Source organism: Bombyx mandarina, chromosome 09 (assembly GCF_030267445.1).
Source record: "Bombyx mandarina strain Sakado chromosome 09, ASM3026744v2".
Classification (NCBI taxonomy): Eukaryota; Metazoa; Arthropoda; class Insecta; order Lepidoptera; family Bombycidae; genus Bombyx; species Bombyx mandarina.
The window spans coordinates 12,072,521-12,091,552 of record NC_143216.1 but is presented as its reverse complement, the minus strand read 5'-3'; the positions used below and the strand labels follow the sequence as shown (position 1 = coordinate 12,091,552).

At 39.2% G+C, this 19,032-nt stretch overlaps 1 protein-coding gene and 2 long non-coding RNA genes across 4 annotated transcripts in view; 2 read left to right on the top strand and 1 right to left on the bottom strand.

Moving 5' to 3' along the window:
* The window catches only part of tok (tolloid-like protein 1 tolkin), a 128,370-nt gene that overhangs the window by 104,350 nt on the left and 4,988 nt on the right, over positions 1 to 19,032 (top strand). The window contains exons 10-17 of the mRNA XM_028177309.2: positions 11,485 to 11,688; positions 13,463 to 13,575; positions 14,286 to 14,434; positions 15,328 to 15,533; positions 16,628 to 16,800; positions 16,998 to 17,126; positions 17,740 to 17,966; positions 18,874 to 18,988. Coding sequence (XP_028033110.2) covers positions 11,485 to 11,688; positions 13,463 to 13,575; positions 14,286 to 14,434; positions 15,328 to 15,533; positions 16,628 to 16,800; positions 16,998 to 17,126; positions 17,740 to 17,966; positions 18,874 to 18,988 — 1,316 coding nt within the window. The remainder of the gene's footprint in view (positions 1 to 11,484; positions 11,689 to 13,462; positions 13,576 to 14,285; positions 14,435 to 15,327; positions 15,534 to 16,627; positions 16,801 to 16,997; positions 17,127 to 17,739; positions 17,967 to 18,873; positions 18,989 to 19,032) is intronic.
* LOC149502360 (uncharacterized) lies at positions 5,725 to 7,339 on the top strand. 2 transcript variants are annotated; one of them, XR_016323569.1, is made up of 3 exons: positions 5,725 to 6,307; positions 6,550 to 6,701; positions 7,062 to 7,339. It is a non-coding gene; the product is annotated as an uncharacterized LOC149502360 (long non-coding RNA). The 2 variants fall into 2 exon arrangements; XR_016323568.1 differs by lacking the exon at positions 5,725 to 6,307 and having other exon boundaries at positions 6,314 to 6,701.
* On the bottom strand, positions 7,337 to 8,728 carry LOC149502359 (uncharacterized). Its single transcript, XR_016323570.1, has 2 exons — positions 7,852 to 8,728; positions 7,337 to 7,747 (listed from the first exon to the last, which is right to left on the bottom strand). It is a non-coding gene; the product is annotated as an uncharacterized LOC149502359 (long non-coding RNA).

Sequence of the window (19,032 nt, the reverse complement as noted above, 5' to 3'; positions counted from 1 at the left end):
GTTACTGGAACCCATAGACATCCACAGCGTAAACGCACCACACACCTTGAGATAGAAGTTCTAAGGTCTCAGTATAGTTACAACCGCTGCCCCACCCTTCAAACCGAAATACATCACTGCTTCACGGCAGAAATAGGCAGGGTGATGGTACCCGTGCGGTCGATGGCATTATACGGAGCACCCGTCTGGTGCCACGTCCTTACCCACGAGAACGTTGCCGCGCTGCGACGCCGGCAGCGCGCGATCGCAGTCAGAATTATTCAAGGATACCTCAGTCTCCTACGAGGCGACGCGCCCTAGCGCAAGTGTAGCCAGAGCGCGGGGGCTCCAATCTCGGCAGGAGCCGTGGTCTCGTCGTTTGGCGGACCCGTCGGCCGGCCTCCGTATCGTCGAGGCGATCTGCCCGGTTCTCGCGGACTGGGTGGGCCGCGACCGCGGAAGACTCACCTCCGGCTACCTGTGCAGACTCACAAGACATTTTACCACCACGCAAACTTTTTACCACAGCAAATCTTACCAGCCACCACGCAAACTACAATTTCACGGGTTCCACCTCTCCTACACGATGTTACTCCCACACTGAGGAAGCCAACCGCGAACATTTATTGTCAAGTACGCACAAGCACGCACTTCACCGGAAAAACCTACATCCGCCAGCGGAACCCGAACACCGCCGCATCGCCAGACACGAACGCACCGGACGTCTTATCTTACAGGTCACGACGACTTCAGATGTGTCAATTTTTCTTCACCACGGAAACTTGCTTGCTTTCTTGTTTGCTTGCTTGCTGGAGCCCGAAGTCATCGAACGTGTAGTGTTATTGGTATTGAATCTAGTAGATTCTAAAATTTCAGCGACAATTCACAGTCTCATGTCCTGGTTTACTGCACTAGTGCCATGTAACTCTAGCAGTAGTCATTGGCTTAAAAACGATTCGTGTCGGAACTACCCACTCGTCATGACAGATCCATTATTGCGATCGAAGTTTCACTTGAGATTTGCACTTGCCTTAATTTCTTGCAATAGCTTGTTACGTGTTGTATTTCCGCTAATAAATGCCATGTGATGAAGTCGACAGTCAAACTGGGCAACATGAGCCAGAACGTAAGATGTGACGATTTCTTCGTGGCTCAGATCTTCCATCGAGGTAACACAGACGTTATTACACGACTTACGTATGCTGCATTCACGCTCTTGTGGCGTACCACTACTAGTATTCTGATCTGCATCATGTTTTCTGCTGCACTTCGGACATGTTCAAACACGTCACGCCAGTGAGAGTAGAGTCCCGATCTCACTTCTGATGTCGGCACACGTCAGGGATGGCTAAGCGGTAGTTTCGTCATCACTCGTATTCGATTGAACTCAGTTTAGTAAATAAAACTTTTCAATAATAATTAGTGAAACTCAACACACACAACTTTCACAATGACAGGATAAACCGACAGTTTCGTTGCACATACCGACAGACCGACTGACTGACTGACTGACTGAAACGGACGGAATCACTGTCTGACACGAATGCCACGACTTCTTCCACGTACCGCCATTTTATAACTGTGGCGTTACGGAGTCTACCCTTCATTTTGTGATATTTATCAAAACAACATTTCATCATTTAAAATAATAATCAAAACCACTGTCTTAATATTACTAAAAGTCGTCAACCACGACACGGCCATTCTGTCACTTTGACGTTTGTCTATCGTTGATATTCCGAACTATTGACCCGGATGCGACATACATATAATATTATACCTGTCAAGTATCAACCTGGACCGATCTGTATCGAGTACGCATGAGGAACGTTCAAAGAGGATATAATAAAGCATTAAAATTATATAAGGCAGTCCATCCAGTCCAGTCATCAGTTTTTGATTTTGATTTTGATTTTGATCGAAATACATCTCAAGGTCACGGACAACTGAGGGAGACAGTATGAACGTCAGGAATGAGCTTTCCTGTCCTGGTGAAATTGGAAAGGTCTCCGGGCCCCCAGTAATCCTTCAATCATAAAAAAAAAAATGAACTTTATTCAACATTATTCATGTTAAATGTTAGCTATATTTGATAATTTCAAACATTATAACCATTTAATCTCTAGAATGGACGCCACGATATCTTGTGAAGCTTTGTTAGTAAATTATCTTCAGTTGTCATTTGTCACCCTGGTACTAAGGTACCAAGGCACCAAGTACTACCACCTGGTATTAAGAGCTTAACGACCCCCACACCCATACACTGATGGCCTCCGCTATAAGATTTTAATACGGTTATCCTTTAGATCGAAAAAACAAATGCTTAATGCTGGACGTGGTTGTGGTACCTATCCGTGTGGTCGCACGGAACATGCATAATAAATGCAAATTTTACGCTATTCCGACTTTTAACAAATATCTTCTATATTATTACTGGTAGTAGGACCTCTTATGAGTCCGCACGGGTAGGTACCACCACCCTGCCTATTTCTGCTGTGATGCAGTAACGCGTTTTGGTTTGAAGGGTGGAGCAGCCGTTGTACTGTTAAAACTGAGACTAATACTCATGTATCAAGGTGGGTGGTGGCATTTACGTTGTAGATGTCTATGGGCTCCAATAACACCAGGTGGGTCTTGAGCTCGTCCACCTATCAACGCAATAAATAAATAAATCGGCTCTGCTCTCGCACTCTGCATAATTCCTTCTCTCTTTTGCGAAAACTACAGAAAGAAACCGAAAACTTATGCTGTATTTTTTTAATAACGTGCCTCTGAACTGTGTTTACAACTGGCATATGACGTTTGCTAGAAACCACATCGACAGGCATTGATGTGCGAGCCTAACTGAATATTTCCGAGTCGCTGAACAAGAAATCGGTCCAGTTCGACGTCTATTCAGATGAAATGATGCAACCACCGTGACGGATGGGAGTGTTCGGTTGGTAATAGGTGTTTTCGCGGCCCATAGCTTTCGGGCCGCCGATCTAACTCAACTCAATGACAAAGAAAGTCTGCCCAAAGCAAATGATAAATGAACAATGAAATATTGCTTGAATGACATATCCCTATTTTTTGGCTTGGTTCATTAAACTGTCGGCAGTATCGTCTGCTGAATTTCGTCTTCATAATATCTGTTGTATGATAAACAGTCAACAGAAGCTCGATTTTTTTATTGCTTAGATGGGAGGACGAGCTCACAGCTCACCTGGTGTTAAGTGGTTACTGGAGCCCATGGACATCTACAACGCAAATGCGCCACCCACCTTGCGATATAAGTTCTAAGGTCTCAAGTATAGTTACAAGCATGGAGATGAGTGAAGCATTAACATTGCCTTGTCTAGAGGTCCTAGTATTCGTATAGGAATTCATCATTATCGTGGTGTGGCCACGAAAACTACGAATCTATGAAATTCGTAAAATAAAATTAAAACGCACAATTAAACCAAATAAGAAGCATTTGTCATTATACAAACACGGGAAACAGCGTGAGTTAAAATAAAAAAAAATAGTTTTTGTTTCATAACAAACAAATGAATAATAAAATTTACATACAAACAGACATTTTTTTTTTATTGCTTAGATGGGTGGACGAGCTCACAACCCACCTGGTGTTAAGTGGTTACTGGAGCCCATAGACATCCACAACGTAAATGCGCCACCCACCTTGAGATATAAGTTCTAAGGTCTCAAGTATAGTTTAAACGGCTGCCCCACCCTTCAAACTGAAACGAATTACTGCTTCACGGCAGAAATAGGCAGGGTGGTGGTACCCACCCGCGCGGACTCACAGAGATTCTACCACCAGTAAAAAAATCCAACGTAATTGACACATTTTTGGTTGCTTCTAATGAAGAGACGAAGTTACAGCCTACAGAGTGTTAAGTGCTTACACGGTATAGATGTAGACTTCATAATGTAAATATCGCAAACATAAAGAGACGAAATTAAATGGTATTTACATTAAACGTTCCTTAAGGGTTTAAAGGAATAAGCAGGATATTACTTATGTTTCTTACCGATATTTTAACAAAACGAACTTGCTTATCAGCAAATCATATTTAACACAAAAGGAAGTTAGCCGTCACGGCATGCCTGGCAGATGTGACATCGAACTTACCAAAGAGATAATAAAATTTATAAGCAATCTAAATCATTAATTAAATGCCGAGTAAAACTAATTAGAGAATAATAATGGAAATGAGGTATTAGCATCAACAATACGATGTTTTTAATTCGATTTCAATTATGTTTACTCAATGCAAATAGCTGAAGAAGTTAGTTTTTTATGATATTTTTTCAACATTTTAAACTTAAAATGGCTCGCCTGTAAAGTTGCGAAATGTCCCTTAAACCGAATAGTTATACGGAGCATTTTTTTTTATTGCCCTTGTAGGCAGACGAGCATACAGCCCACTTAATAGTGAGTGGTTACCGTCATCCATGGACTTCAGCAATGCCAGGGGCAGAGCCAAGCCGCTGCCTATCGCTTAATACTCTCCACAAGCCTCTTTTGAAGAAGGACATATCATAGCGCTCGGGAAACACCGTGGAGGGGAGCTCATTCCATAGCCTGATGGTACGTGGCAAAAAAGACCTCTGGAAACGCACTGTCAAGGAACACAGAGGTTCCAGATAATATGGACAAACTCTGCTCCGATGGCGGGAGGTGCGATAATAAAAAGGAGATGAGGGAATCATCTCAAAAAATTCCTCAGAGCACTCGCCATGGAACATACGGTACAAAATACAGAGGGAAGCGAAGTCCCTCCGCAGACCCAGAGGTTCGAAACGATATTGTAAGCCCTAACTTATATAACCAACCAACCAGTCGTCCAAAAAACGCAGTACCGATAGGACGTCCCGTCATTGATCTATTCTTCATTAGTAACAACAATAAGATCACGAGCTACCAGACTTGGTATCATAACATTGCCACATCTGCAACACATTATATAAGATATTAAGAATTACCTTAAGTAACAATTTCCTCACTTTCAAAGGAGCGATTCTTTGTTTGAGTGCGAATACAAATGGATTCGGGCGAATTAATGAATTTATAGCTAGCATTTATTTTAAGTGCCACCGTACGGCCAGTCAGTGCCGCCCATAAATCTTTCCAAAAGCCCTCACCACCGCACTGACTTGTTTGAACTAGGTACCACGTTAAATATATTTTTAGGGTATCTTTCAAGTACATTTCGGGATTTTTTTTTTTGTCATATACAAACATTATTTTTTCTCAAATTATTAAGAAATCCTCATATTTATTTATACATATTAAGTTTTGTTTTTAATGTCATTTATATATAATATTTAGGTAGGTACCTAATCATAAAGGCGAGATAGGTATATAGGTAGTCTAGGTAAACTTAATTTCAAAACCACGATCTTTAATGTTCTAATGAAGACACAGAATGTATTCTCGTTTTTTATTATTTTTTCATATATCGATCTCATAGGAAATCATAGACGCTACCACTATATTTCGACATGAGGTCTAAGTAATAATTGTATAGTAAACAACTGTCTCAACCTTTCGAACCAGAACAAAACCCACGAAAACATCGCGGCACAACTAGGTAATAGGCAGGCAGTGTCACGTTAGTTGCTACCCGTGCGAACTTACAATAGCAGCTCGACTGTGCCCCTAGTATTACTGATATGCATGAGCAATGATGACCACCTACCACTGTTTCGGGTAGTGAACTGTATTTTGTGTTGGGTTGGATTGGGTTGGCTGGCTGGCTTTAATGCAACATGATTAACGGCCGTTTTCAATAACCTATCTATCCCTAGTTTCGGTTACTAAAGATAGACAAATCTATATTTTTGTCCTTACTTACGTTCCAATAACCTATCGACGGGCAGCAGTTCCTATCGGATTTATCTATCCATCGTCGGGAGGACGGATAGCCTGCTAAAGATAGAACGCTCATACAAATCGTGCTTACTTCCGTTTCAATATGAGTTTTAAGTAACTCTCCGGTAGGCGGCGCTATCTCTAGTATGGGCATTCGCTTATCTGTCAAAATCGGCCGGTTACATGTTTATCTTTCGAAAGTAAATCGCTATAATTTAATAATTGTTTCTCTTCATATTGGCATATTGTAGCAGTGATGATAGTGATATGGAATTATTTCAAATGATAATGGATTGTGATGCAGATAGTGATAGTGAGGCCGATATCATATGGTTAGGAAAATAAAGATCGTCTGAATTACATGACGAAGATCAATAATTACGAATTTGACTATAGATTTCTGAGCAAAGGTGTTGTGAATGAATTGATTAATTTAATGAGACCATATTTGAGTGTAACGTCAAAAAGGTAAGATAAATTTTAACCATAAAAGTACTTGTTATTACAACTTATATTTGTTTATAGCAATAGCAAAATTATACCTAATTTTTGTTGTGTTACAAAATCACACTCAACAGGAATTCTATAATACTGCTGGATTCCCATGGTGCCCTAAATGACATTCATATACTAATACAATAACCTGGTAGGCTATTTACCTTCATTCTTATTACACACTGATACCTCTACATTTTATATTTGTGTTACAGATTCAAATATAGGAGAGGAATTTAGAAATAGAAAAAGAGTATTTTGAATGTGTAATTTGTGTGCAATGCATCATTGATGTTTCAAAATGTTGTTGCTTGATGGCCTGGGTCTACTCATGATACAACTATAATTAACCATTCCGATTGAAAAGGTATTTCTTATTTATATTACCTTATTTATATTATTATTATTATATTTTTATTTATTTATATTATATATTTAGGTGTTTATATGAATTTAATATGACACTATTATAATAAATTATCTACATATCAAGAGAACATTGATAACAAGGTGGACTTGGAAATTGCTATTTGCTTGCCGATAGAGGCTATCCCCACAACCCTATCTTTTAACGTGATTAATTAACCCACATACTCAATCGGAACGATTTAAAATGAATCACATATTAAAACAAGAAATACTATAGAGAGGTAATCTGTTTTTTTTAGTTAAGAGCTTGTTATACTGTATTGTAAAATAATTTAAGCGAATAATGTATAATTTTCAGATGCATTGGTGTTTGTAAAAGAAGACTCCCTGTATATCATTGAAAAGTAGATTAAAACTAGAAAATATGCAAGCTGTTATTATAGCTGCCATGCTGCATAATATCGTCAGAAGTATGAATTTAGAAGAATTAGAATCAGAAATTTCAGTCGCAGATACATTACAGGAAAATAATATAATTGTTCGTAACAATTTTTCAAAACTTACATCTGAAATACAACTATGTACTTATAAATAATTGCTTCCAAAGATAATTTATAAAATAAACTCCAAAGATAATTTGACTATTTTTTATTTTCCAAAATGATAATTACATGGTAGTTAGTACATGCAAGATATTTAATTTAGAATTTGTACATATACTTAAAAAACTATCTAACATAAAATTATTATTGCCTACTTAATTTATGAAATTTAATATTCCTTTTAAGTAATTTTTAATTTTTTAAATTATCTAAATATAACTTAACTTTTGCTACAACAATCTCCTTTTCTTTATTTTCCAAGTCAAGTCTCTTTTTTGCTATTAGATATTCTGCTAATGCATTGTCCCTATGCTAGCCTTGCATTTCTTTTCTTCCATCTTGTTTCCGCTTGGCTGTAAAAGTGTTAAAAATATTATATGTGACCTACAACAATGTGCATGCTTTATCCAAAATTTCATCTGCAATCCTTACCACCTCCAGCCTGTAACAAAGAGCATAATTATTTCAAATACTACGGCAACCTGAAGAAAAAATCATGTTTATCAATGTGTTATTAGAGACAAACAATCAACTAATTATACTAACCTTACCAAGGTTGTTTCTTATGTTGCCGTAGCGTTCTTTAAGTTTTCCCATTTTAGTCGAAGCTGCGATGGAGTTCGTGGGAAACGACGAATCGACGAATTAAAATCATTTACAAGGGTTTGCCAAGCCTGCTCCTTCATATTATTGTTTGTGGCATTTGTTGCCTTATTATTGAAATGTTTTTTCGCCGCCACAAGTTCTGCTAGAATCATCGTCTCATCTTTTGTCATGGCTGCTGCCTTTCTTGACTGAAAAAGATATATTTTCTAAACTTGAACTCAAAGTTTTCAAAGTAAAATTATTATTATCAATGTAGTTCATAGATACTTACAGAATTCATTTTATTTCACTGTAGCTCTTTAATTATAAACACACTTAGAATTATAAACGAAAGTTTTAAAGCGTTTTGGAGGTAAGTCATCATCTAATATAGTAGGTAAAAAATAGAAAAACAAACAAATGAAACTGATCACTGCTTATTGGCAAACGGACTGTCAAAACGTTTCGTTTCATAATTTCGACTAGGATAAAAATAGCAATACGTCCAATTTAAAAAAATCTACATATGTTTTTATTACTTTTTGTTATAAACAAATGTGTTTATGATAGTCTACAATATGCTGGTTAAATTATAGTTATAATTTAGAATAAAATAAAATAAGTCTTGATCCTGATGTTGTTTCGTATTTGTAGTAGAACGAAACGTATCAAGAGGCTCGGATAAATCGGAGGGAAGAAGCTATCTACTGTTGGTTAAAGAGAGATAGCACTTATCCGTGATTGTGAAACGCAAACTAAGGATAGATACGCTCTTGCTGATATTCGGAGATAGCTATCTATCCGAAAACTCAGATACGTTATTGAAAACGGCCGTTAGAAAGAAGGCCTTTTATTTCTCTTGGTACACAACACAAGACACGTGCTAAGTGTGGCCAGAAATTTTATACAACTTCAACGATTAGTGTTGCCTTATGTTAATGTGTTGCTACACTAGAAACGATTATATATAAAACTAGCGGACCTGACACACGTTGTCCGGCATACACAAAATGAATGAAATGAATGAATGAACGCATGTACAAAAATTCATTTAAGTCGATCCAGTCGTTTAGTTGCAGTATAGATAAATAACCTAAATATCGACTGCAGCGCCATGACTAAGCGCATACAAAAAAAAAACATTCAAATCGGTCCAGCTCTTTAGAAGGAGTTCAGTGTCATGCACACTGATTAAGATGTTATGTTTATGATTCCCCTAAACACCACTAGGTGGGGTATACAAGCGTATTCAAACAACAGCAAAAATTTGTTGTTTGAACTTTTTTATTACCTTCATGGCACACGAATATTGGAGCAAAGACCTAGTTTATAGGACCTTTGAAATTCAAACGTTTCTAAGCTAATTTGTATATTTCGAATGCTGAACGTAGATACATAAGTCGTCGTAAATCTTCGTTGAGCAAACGAATTGATAATAGTTGTTACAATGACAAGGATCTGAACAAAGGGGCGCGAGTGATTTATTGTTACATGGATCTGGTCCTGTGTTGGCCGGGTGCATTGTATCTACGGCATCCACACTGTCTTTTGTCATGCCACTATTGTTTCCACCGCCCTTTTAATCCCGGATGTTTTAGTGAGGTAAGGTTCATGCAGAAGATACGCAATTGCTTCACGAGGAACATTTCGATATTTTAGTGTGGTAAGGTTCATGCAGAAGATACGCAATTGCTTCACGAGGAACATTTTGATATTTAGCGTGGTAAGGTTCATGTAGAAGATACGCAATTGATCACGAGGAACGTTTTGATAATTTAGCGTGGTAGGGTTCATGCAGAAGATACGCAATTGCTTCATGAGGAACATTTAGATATTTGCGGTAAGCTTCATGCAGAAGATACGCAATTGCTCCATGAGGAATATTTTGGTGTATATGGCTTAGAGGCTACGTTTTTTTTTCAAATGACTCTGAGCGGTTTCCAAAGGCTAATAATTGAATATGATCATTGGGAATGCCTCTTTAGATATGAGATCTTAGTTACAGAATTTAACAGAGTAATTGGATGAACGTATGTCCCGTCAGATGATGGTACAGTAACGCTTTAGTGGTAAAACATTGTGTTCTATTTCAATATTACATCAGCGAAAATACACCTTGGCGTGATGTTTCCGCTTCGATTCGCCACCGTTAGCAGCTATTAGGAAATCTTCGTTGCTCTTCCATTTAACTCAGACCCCTTGAAATTTCTCAAATTCTAGCAGTCGTTGAACTACGAGGAGCAGCTTGGACAGCTCAACGTTTGTTAGTTTCCTATTAGTGATCGTAAATTTGTTCTATTCGCAACGAATTTGTTTTACGATTGCGGTTCGCGACTTTTGCTACTGATTTTACTGTTAAAACAATTATTAAGAATTGTTAACTTATAAATAATATATAAAAAAATATTATTATAAAAGTTGACACATTCGATTTTTGCGTAGAATCACTATACCTTATGCAATAGGTTAGGAACAATTCAGAAGGAAGTAATTTTGTAGAATAAGAACGCTTTTTAGAAATTTGTGTTGATAATTGTAAAGTCGTCGTGGCCTAAAGGATAAGACGTCCGGTGCAATCGTGTCGAGGGATGCACCGGTGTTCAATTCCCCAGGCAGGTACCAATTTTTCTAATGAAATACGTACTTAACAAATGTTCACGATTGACTTACACGGTGAAGGATAACATCGTGTAATAAAAATTAAACCCACAAAATTATAATTTGCGTAATTACTGGTGGTAGGACCTCTTGTACCACTACCGTGCCTATTTTCGTGAAGCAGTAACGCGTTTCGGTTTGAAGGATGGGGCAGCCGTTGTAACTATACTGAGACCTTAGGCCTTAGAGCAATAAGCATATTTTGAGTAAGAGAGTAAGAGTACCTATACTTTGGTTGCCCAAATTTAATATGTAATGGCCGCCCCACCCAATTAACTGGAAGGGCTTATTGCTTCAAAATGCCAGTACTAGGATGGAATAACAATCCCAGTATTTAAGCTCTTTTTAAGATTTTTATTACACAATTTTAATACTTCGCAGTTGAAATAATGTCGTACGTAATATGTACATATTTCGTTGGAAACTATTTGGTGTTTGTTTGCGGGATTTTGACACCGTTATTTTCATATCATCCTATACGAGTACACTGGTCGTTGATCCTTTATATCCCTGTAGCACGACCTTCAATTCACAATAAATATCAGTATTTTTCTTTAATAGACATTCGATTTCTTCATTATAAGTATATCTGTTCTTGTCTCATTTTTTTTCAATTTCTTTTTATTGCTTATATGGGTGGACGAGCTCATAGTCCACCTGGTGTTAAGTGGTTACTGGAGCCCATAGACATCTACGACGTAAATGCGCCATCGACCTAGAAATATCAGTTCTAGGGTCTCAGTATAGTTACAACGGCTACCCCGCCCTTCAAACCGAAACGCATTACTGCTTCACGGCAGAAATAGGCAGGGTGGTTGTAACTACCTGCGCCTGCTCACAAGAGGTCCTACCACCAGTATATTTTCAAGATACACAAAAAGATCTGGGCTTAGATCATGGAGTCGAAAATTTAATAAAACTTAAATTCTTTCGCAGAAATTGACATTCACAAGTCTGAAGACTGCCGTTCGGAGTGGGTCGAAATACGAGACGGCTATATGCCCGACGCTCCAGTTTTGGGCAGGTTATGCGGGTCTGGAAAGGGTCCTATGATGAGGTCTACTGGATCAAGACTCACTGTGGTCTACCAACCGGGTTTGAGGCTTAAACCGCATAGAGGATTCCGAGCGTTCTACGAAGGTACGACTCCGTGGAGATTTAAGACGAATACCTTATTAATATAAGCGATTATATACTTATAATGCGCAGAAACCTATGTGAAGATAACTTACTATTATTTAAAATGATATATCATTGCATTTGAGTTAAGAATGGGTTTTTTTCTGGTCTTAGACGATAAAACTTTAACATGACTACATAGTCAATGCATCAATATCATTTATAAAGTTGATATTTGTATCTTTGGTCACTATCTATAATACTGTTATATGACATCGGAGCGGCAATTATACATTAAAATGTAAACAAGTCCAGAGGTAACATTAAAATATAAAACAATGCATTAATGCTGCTATTCAATGAAAGATGTTAGAAAATGTATAAGTTTGATTGTTTTTTTCTTGTAATTGTTGCCACCGAGAATGCAGACGACCTTGCAAGTGGTTACAGTCGTTCATGGCATTTGGCAATGACAGGAGAGTGATCTATTTTCGACTGCAAAAATTATGGATTAGTCATATTTTGTTTTCGATGATAGGGAGGAAAAAACGTATGTAACGTTTTTCGGTTACGCGCCATCTTAATTTCTTGCGTTACGCGCCATGTTTATTTTATTTCTATTTAGTTTTTTAGCAACAAATGTCACTGCACGTAAATTCAACAATTCCTGAATCGCGGTCACGAGATGTTACACAGTTGATAGACGTTCTCGTATTTCTCTTGCTAAATCATACCTACCTAGCGTCGGGATACCGCGATCATGCAGGCGGTTCCCCCGGGGTGCGGCTGCTCCATTGCACTGCGGGGTGGTTGACCCTTGCGATTAGATATGCGCTAAACAGTACTCTATGAAGTAATGCCATATGGCATGACATTCCGGGCCGCGTAATATGGCATTAGAACAGTACTAAGTACCCTAATCATGACCTGTCAGAAATATGCCTGTATTGCTTAATTTGTATAGCCTGGTATGTTTTATTGTACTGAATGTTCGGGTGTCATAAATTATAGACCTATTATTATTACCAAGTAAACTCTATACAAGTTTACTTAATATTTTATTAAATGTATAAATAAAATTAATTAATATTTACATTTTTAGTTCCAACTTATAAATGAGTCGACTATTATCAAAGGCGGCAATCTGACTTTTGGACAATGATTGGTAAATCAGAAAAACGAATTATTGACTTTGTATTCCATTGGCAGTCACAAAACTCTTCGGAACGACATCTTAGATAAATAACAGGTTAACTATTAACCTTTATTTAAATCAGGTTTTGAACCGTATTCTTTGAAGGAGACGATTATATTCAAATAAATCTGTATTGACATATCAATAAAAAAATTTTGTCCAAATGTACAGATTGCCACCTTTGATATTAGACGACTCAAATAGTACATAATTGCGACATTTTTTTAACACCCGAACATATACAATAGTGCAGCACTTAGAACAGAACGCAACGGACAACAGACCTCTAGATATGAACCGACCACAGATCATAGTGATCTGTGGAACCGACCTTTAAATAACACGTTCTGTGGATATGAACGTCATGATTAGCGTTACGTGACATGGTAAATTTTGCCGGGTAATAGGTACTGCTACAGTACGCGGTCGCGCTATATTACGCGTACTGCATGACACATAGTACTTACACATGTCTACTTGCGATTATTTTTATATTTTATAAGTTTCACTTCTACCGTGTGTGACTTGCACACACACACACACTTTTTTTATTAATTTAATTTTTCATATTATCTAATCTTCAGTTTTGATTTTTGATAGCTGTTTGCGGAGGCGATATAGAAGTGGATTCGAACGGACACCTCGAATCGCCGAACTATCCTGACGATTACCAGCCTAACAAACTATGTATCTGGAAACTATCAGTACCACAGGTACGTGAGCAATGATCCGATGGTTCTTTCCAAGAAACTGTGGTACATAAGACACGGATCAATTTTAAAGAACATTACTTTTATGTCAGTGAATATTATTAAGAAACTAAGAAAATTTTGTTACTCGTGGTAGGACCTCTTATGATCCCGCACGGGTAGGTACCACCGCCCTGCCTATTTCCGCCGTGAAGCAGTAATGCGTTTCGATTTGAAGGGTGGGGCAGCCGTTGTAACTATACTGAGACCTTAGAACTTATATCTCAAGGTGGGTGGCGCACTCTGGTGGCACATTTACGTTGTAGATGTCTATCGGCTCCAGTAACCACTTAACACCAGGTGGGCTGTGAGCTCGTCCACCCATCTAAGCAATAAAAAAAAGAAAAAAAAGAAACATTACTGGCGATAGGTAGCGATTGGGAGCTTCCATGTGTGTATTACAAGTCGTCGTGGCCTAAAGACACCGCTGTGTTCGTGTCTAGACATATTGGTGATAAGGTATCTTGTGAGCCCGCATCGGTATGCACCACTACCCTGCCTATTTCTGTCGAGAGGCAGTCATACCTTCATGCTTCCAAGCAGAAACAGCTGTTAAGCTCGACAACCGAGAGATACATCCCGTGTCTCAAGATAGGTTGCATTTACATAATCCATGGTGTCCAGTAGTAAAATATTCATATTTAGAAGAAATTTAAATTCTTTTCCAATTCCAGGACTACCAAGTTGCTTTGAGGTTCCATTCATTCGAAGTGGAAAACCACGATACATGTTCCTACGACAAAGTCAAGGTTAGAGACGGCGATTCAATGGACAGTCCACTTATCGGCATGTTCTGTGGACATAAGATACCTCCCGATATAAGGTAAGCCTCGTCTAATATTACAAATCTAATTGTTTTCCCGTAATTGTGTTTTTGGTGGTCCAATAGACAACTTTGTAGTACAGCCTCTTCTCATTACGCTTCTGATCTTACAGTCACCAGAATTCAACTGACAGACACGAGGTCTAGCTCATAATCGTAATAAAAAAGGGCTGAGCAGATTAATTCCCTAATTGTTAAATACCCTGAGAATCTATTTTTTTTTAGAATTTCCAACCAAAATGCAAGTATTCTTACTTAATGTTTTCCATCCTTCACACGCGTTTTTATTTCATTACTTTATCCCTGTAATTAGTCTAGTTTAGAATTATGAATACCTATACGATAGAATTCCAGCTTAGATGTTTTTCTTTCTAGTATTAATCGAATATTATGTAGAGTATTATATATTATTACTCGAGTAATAATGAAATCTTTGAGGTGTGAATGAGTATGAGGTCAGAATGGAAAGCACGCCCAAACGCCCACGTCATTTCGGATCCTCCCGATCCACTAACGGTGCTTTTAGGTACCTCAAGCACCGGTCATCGTTCAAGTCAAACCCGTCGCTTGCGACGAAGAGCTCGACGAGTAAATTAACCCACAGACACAGCCCACTGAGTTTCTCGCCGGATCTTCTCAGTGGGTCACGTTTCCGATCTGGTGGTAGATTCTGCGAAGCACGGCTCTTGCTAGGGTTCGTGTTAGCAACGTCGTCAAATTTCAGCCCCGTGAGCTCATCTACTAGTTAAGGCTACGCTGAAATAGCCTCTCAAGGCTATCAGCATAGGTAGGAAAAAAAGGGTATGAGGTAAGACGCCCGGTGCTAGCAAATCTAGCAACATAACAAAAACAATGCCGCTGTTTGAACAATAAGAGATATATCTGTATTCAAGGTCCACGTCGAACAAGCTTCTGGTGATTTTCGAGTCAGACAGCACAGTCCAGAAAGCCGGTTTCTCGGCCACATTCATGAAGGAATTCGATGAATGCGCTTCCATCGATCATGGCTGCAGTCACTCCTGCGTGAACACCCTCGGCGGATACGAGTGCGCGTGCGACATCGGATATGAACTCCATTCGGATGGAAAGAAATGTGAAAGTATGTTAGATTTTAAAAAAAAAGAACACTTAGGTGTTTCCCGAGCGCTATGACTTGTCCTTCTTCAAACGAGGCTTAAGGAGAATAGTTAACGGTAGGCAGCGGCTTGGCTCTGCTCTTGGTATTGCTGAAGTCCATGGGCGACAGTTTTTACTAGTGGTAGGACCTCTTGTGAGTCCGCACGGGTAGGTACTACCTCCCTCCCTATTTCTGCCGTGAAGCAGTAATGCGTTTCGGTTTGAAGGGTGGGGCAGCCGTTGTAACTATACTGAGACTTTAGAACTTATATCTCAAGGTGCGTGGCGCATTTACGTTGTGGATGTCTATGGGCTCCAGTAACCACTTAACACCAGTTGGGCTGTGAGCTCGTCCACCCATCTAAGCAATAAAAAAAAACACTCACCATCAGGAGAGCCGTATGCTCGACCGCCTAAAAGGGCAATAAAAAATAAAAATATTGCTGCTGTCCATTGACAGTGGAGTTTGACTCAACCACACCTGTACACAATATTGCTAACTATAGGCAAACTAAAACAAAGATTGTAATTTGTTCCTAATCTATTTATTTCAAGGCCATTATGAAAAGAAAGCTCTAGAGCATTACGATGCCAAAGAGTAAATACTGATTCCAATTTAAAATGCCATATTAATTGAAGAGTTTATTAAGCAATCTAATTAAGAAATGAAACCTTAGCTGTTTCTCAAAGTTTATGACTTAAAAAGAATTTAACAAAGTTTGTAGTCTTCAGCAGTTTTTTTATTTTTATTGCTGAGATGTGTGGACGAGCTCACAGCTCACTTGATGTTAAGCGGTTACCGGAGCCTATAGACATCCACAACTTAAATGCGCCACCAACCTTTAGATATAAGTTCTAAGGTCTCAAGTTTAGTTACAACGGCTACCCCACCCTTCAAACCGAAACGCATTATTGCTTCACGGCAGAAATAGGCAGGGTGGTGGTACCTACCAGTGCGGACTCACAAGACGTCCTACCATCAGTAAATACTTTGTATACCACCCTGCTTATAGGTTAGACAAAGAAGAACTGGTCTTCTTCTGTTACAGTATGATATATGTGCTCATTATCTGATAGACGCATGCGGAGGAGCGCTCTACGGCCCCAACGGTACGATCACATCACCTTCCTTCCCTGAACTGTATCCTCCGTTGAAGAACTGCCTCTGGGAGATCGTGGCGCCGCCTCAGCATCGCATTACGCTGAACTTCACACATTTCGACCTAGAAGGGAACCATATGTATCAACAGGTAGCTCTAGGTTTAATAAAAGTCTTGTCAACTGGATCCTTGAGTCTTACAATTCTCGATCAGTTTCTTATATAGCTATTTTAAGGGAAATACCTAACGCTGGATCATAATATTTTGTAGAAATATTGCATAGTCCCGAATAATCCTTGGTGAATTTAATAATCACCGACAGTGTCAATATCATTGTTTTCTTTCAGGAATGTGAATACGATAGTGTAACAGTACATTCGAAGCTAGGAGCTGATGTGCTCAGGAGGCACGGAGCGTTTTGTGGAACCGCCTTACCCCCACCGGTCACTTCGGATGGCTCGGTTTTGAGAGTTCAGGTAACATTTCTGTTTTATTTCCATTACGTACTAACTACTCAAACTATTCACATTAGTTAATCAGGTTTGAAGGCAAACAACTGATTGTTAGAGGCCCTCATGGTGTCATAAAAATTAGCAGTACAGCCGAATCGCTTCCTACTTCTGAAGGCTTTTTTCAAATCTCATTTCAAGAAGAAAATGTCGTAGTTTTCAGGAATTATTACAGTGGTGAGAATTTCATTAGAGAGCCGGATGGTACGTGGATTAACTCTACCAGTCCAGATGGTATAGATGAACCCTGTCCTAGTGGTAAATTGTGGGAGCGTAACCGTAAAGTTAACACGATAGTATTTGTTGGCTGTGTTTTTTTATACTTATAACTGGGAACATATCACGCACGGTAATGCGGCCCCAATTTAGGATTCCCTGTTATCGACACCAGAGACTGATAAATATACTAATATAGGTTGAAATATATAAATAATAAGCACCCAGACGAAGAGCAAACAAACCTGTTCATCCCACGAATGTTTGCCCGATGTGCGAATCCTGCACCATCGAGTCAGTCATCATCAGTGTCTTATCATCTAAGATTTCTCTTTAGCCATCTTTAAATCAATTCTACTTTTAGTTCACATCAGACGGCTCGGTCCACCGGTCCGGTTTCGCGGCAGTGTACTACATAGACGTGGACGAATGCGCCGAGAACAACGGGGGATGTCAGCACGAGTGCCACAACATGCTGGGAGGATACGAGTGCGCCTGTCACAGCGGCTTCACTTTACACCCGAACAAGCACGACTGCAAGGAAGGCGGATGCAAGCATGACGTTACATTACCCCACGGAACTATTTTTAGGTATTCAGTACGCATAATGTGAATTAATAAGGGCGGACGCCTAAAGACGGCCAGAGCCTAAAGGCATCTGTAACGTAAATGCCGTCATCCACCTCGCGAAATGAGTTCTAAGGTCTCAGTTTTCGCAGTACAACAGCTGCTTCACCTTTCAAACCAAAACGCATTAGGGCTTCACGGTAGAAATAGGCAGGGTGCTGGTGCCCGTGCGGACTCAGAAAACGTCCTACCACCAGTAATAATTGGGGCAGTGGTGCCAATTAGTAGGAAATCAGAACACGATCGGTACAAAACAACCTAAATACCCTTAAGTTGTTTTATCACGGTTGTACTTATAATGAAAAGGGAGAAGTAGTTCGGTAAATGATGCCAGAAATACATATCTTTTAAACTTTCACTTTCGCTACCCTGATCTCCACCTAAACTGAGCTAACAATATTCAGGTTTGTTACAAAATAATATCCAATTTGGCTTTTCTACTTAAACGACAGTCGGGACTAATTTGAAAAAACTTCTATCATTTTACCGTAATAGTGCGTGGCAGCCCACAAGTCATCTCAACATCATCACCATAGTCGGTTGCTCTTGGCAGAGCAGTCGTTGTCATGTGGAATTCTCGTTGCCTTGAGATGTTTTCTATAGTTTGCGAACTGAGGCTTGGCGCACGCACTCGTTAAGTGGGGTTTCAGTAAGGTATTCCACCTGATCAGTCCAGCTCATGGGGATTCGTCCACGAGGTCTCTTACCATTGACCCTACCCTGAACAACAAGTTTCTCGATAGACTCTGCTGGCTATCGCGATACGTATCGTATCGTAACGTCTTAACGTAATATCTGAGTTGAAAATATTGAGTATCATCACGGCATCACCAAATCACTGGTACTATCTACATAAACTTTGTTATTACAGTCCAAATTATCCTGCCGCGTACCCAGCCAGGAAAGATTGCGTTTGGCAATTCTCTACGACACCCGGACATCGAATTAAACTGATCTTCAACGTGTTCGAATTAGAGCCTCACCAAGTAAGCTATTTAATTCTATATATCAAATTACTACATTTAGTTCA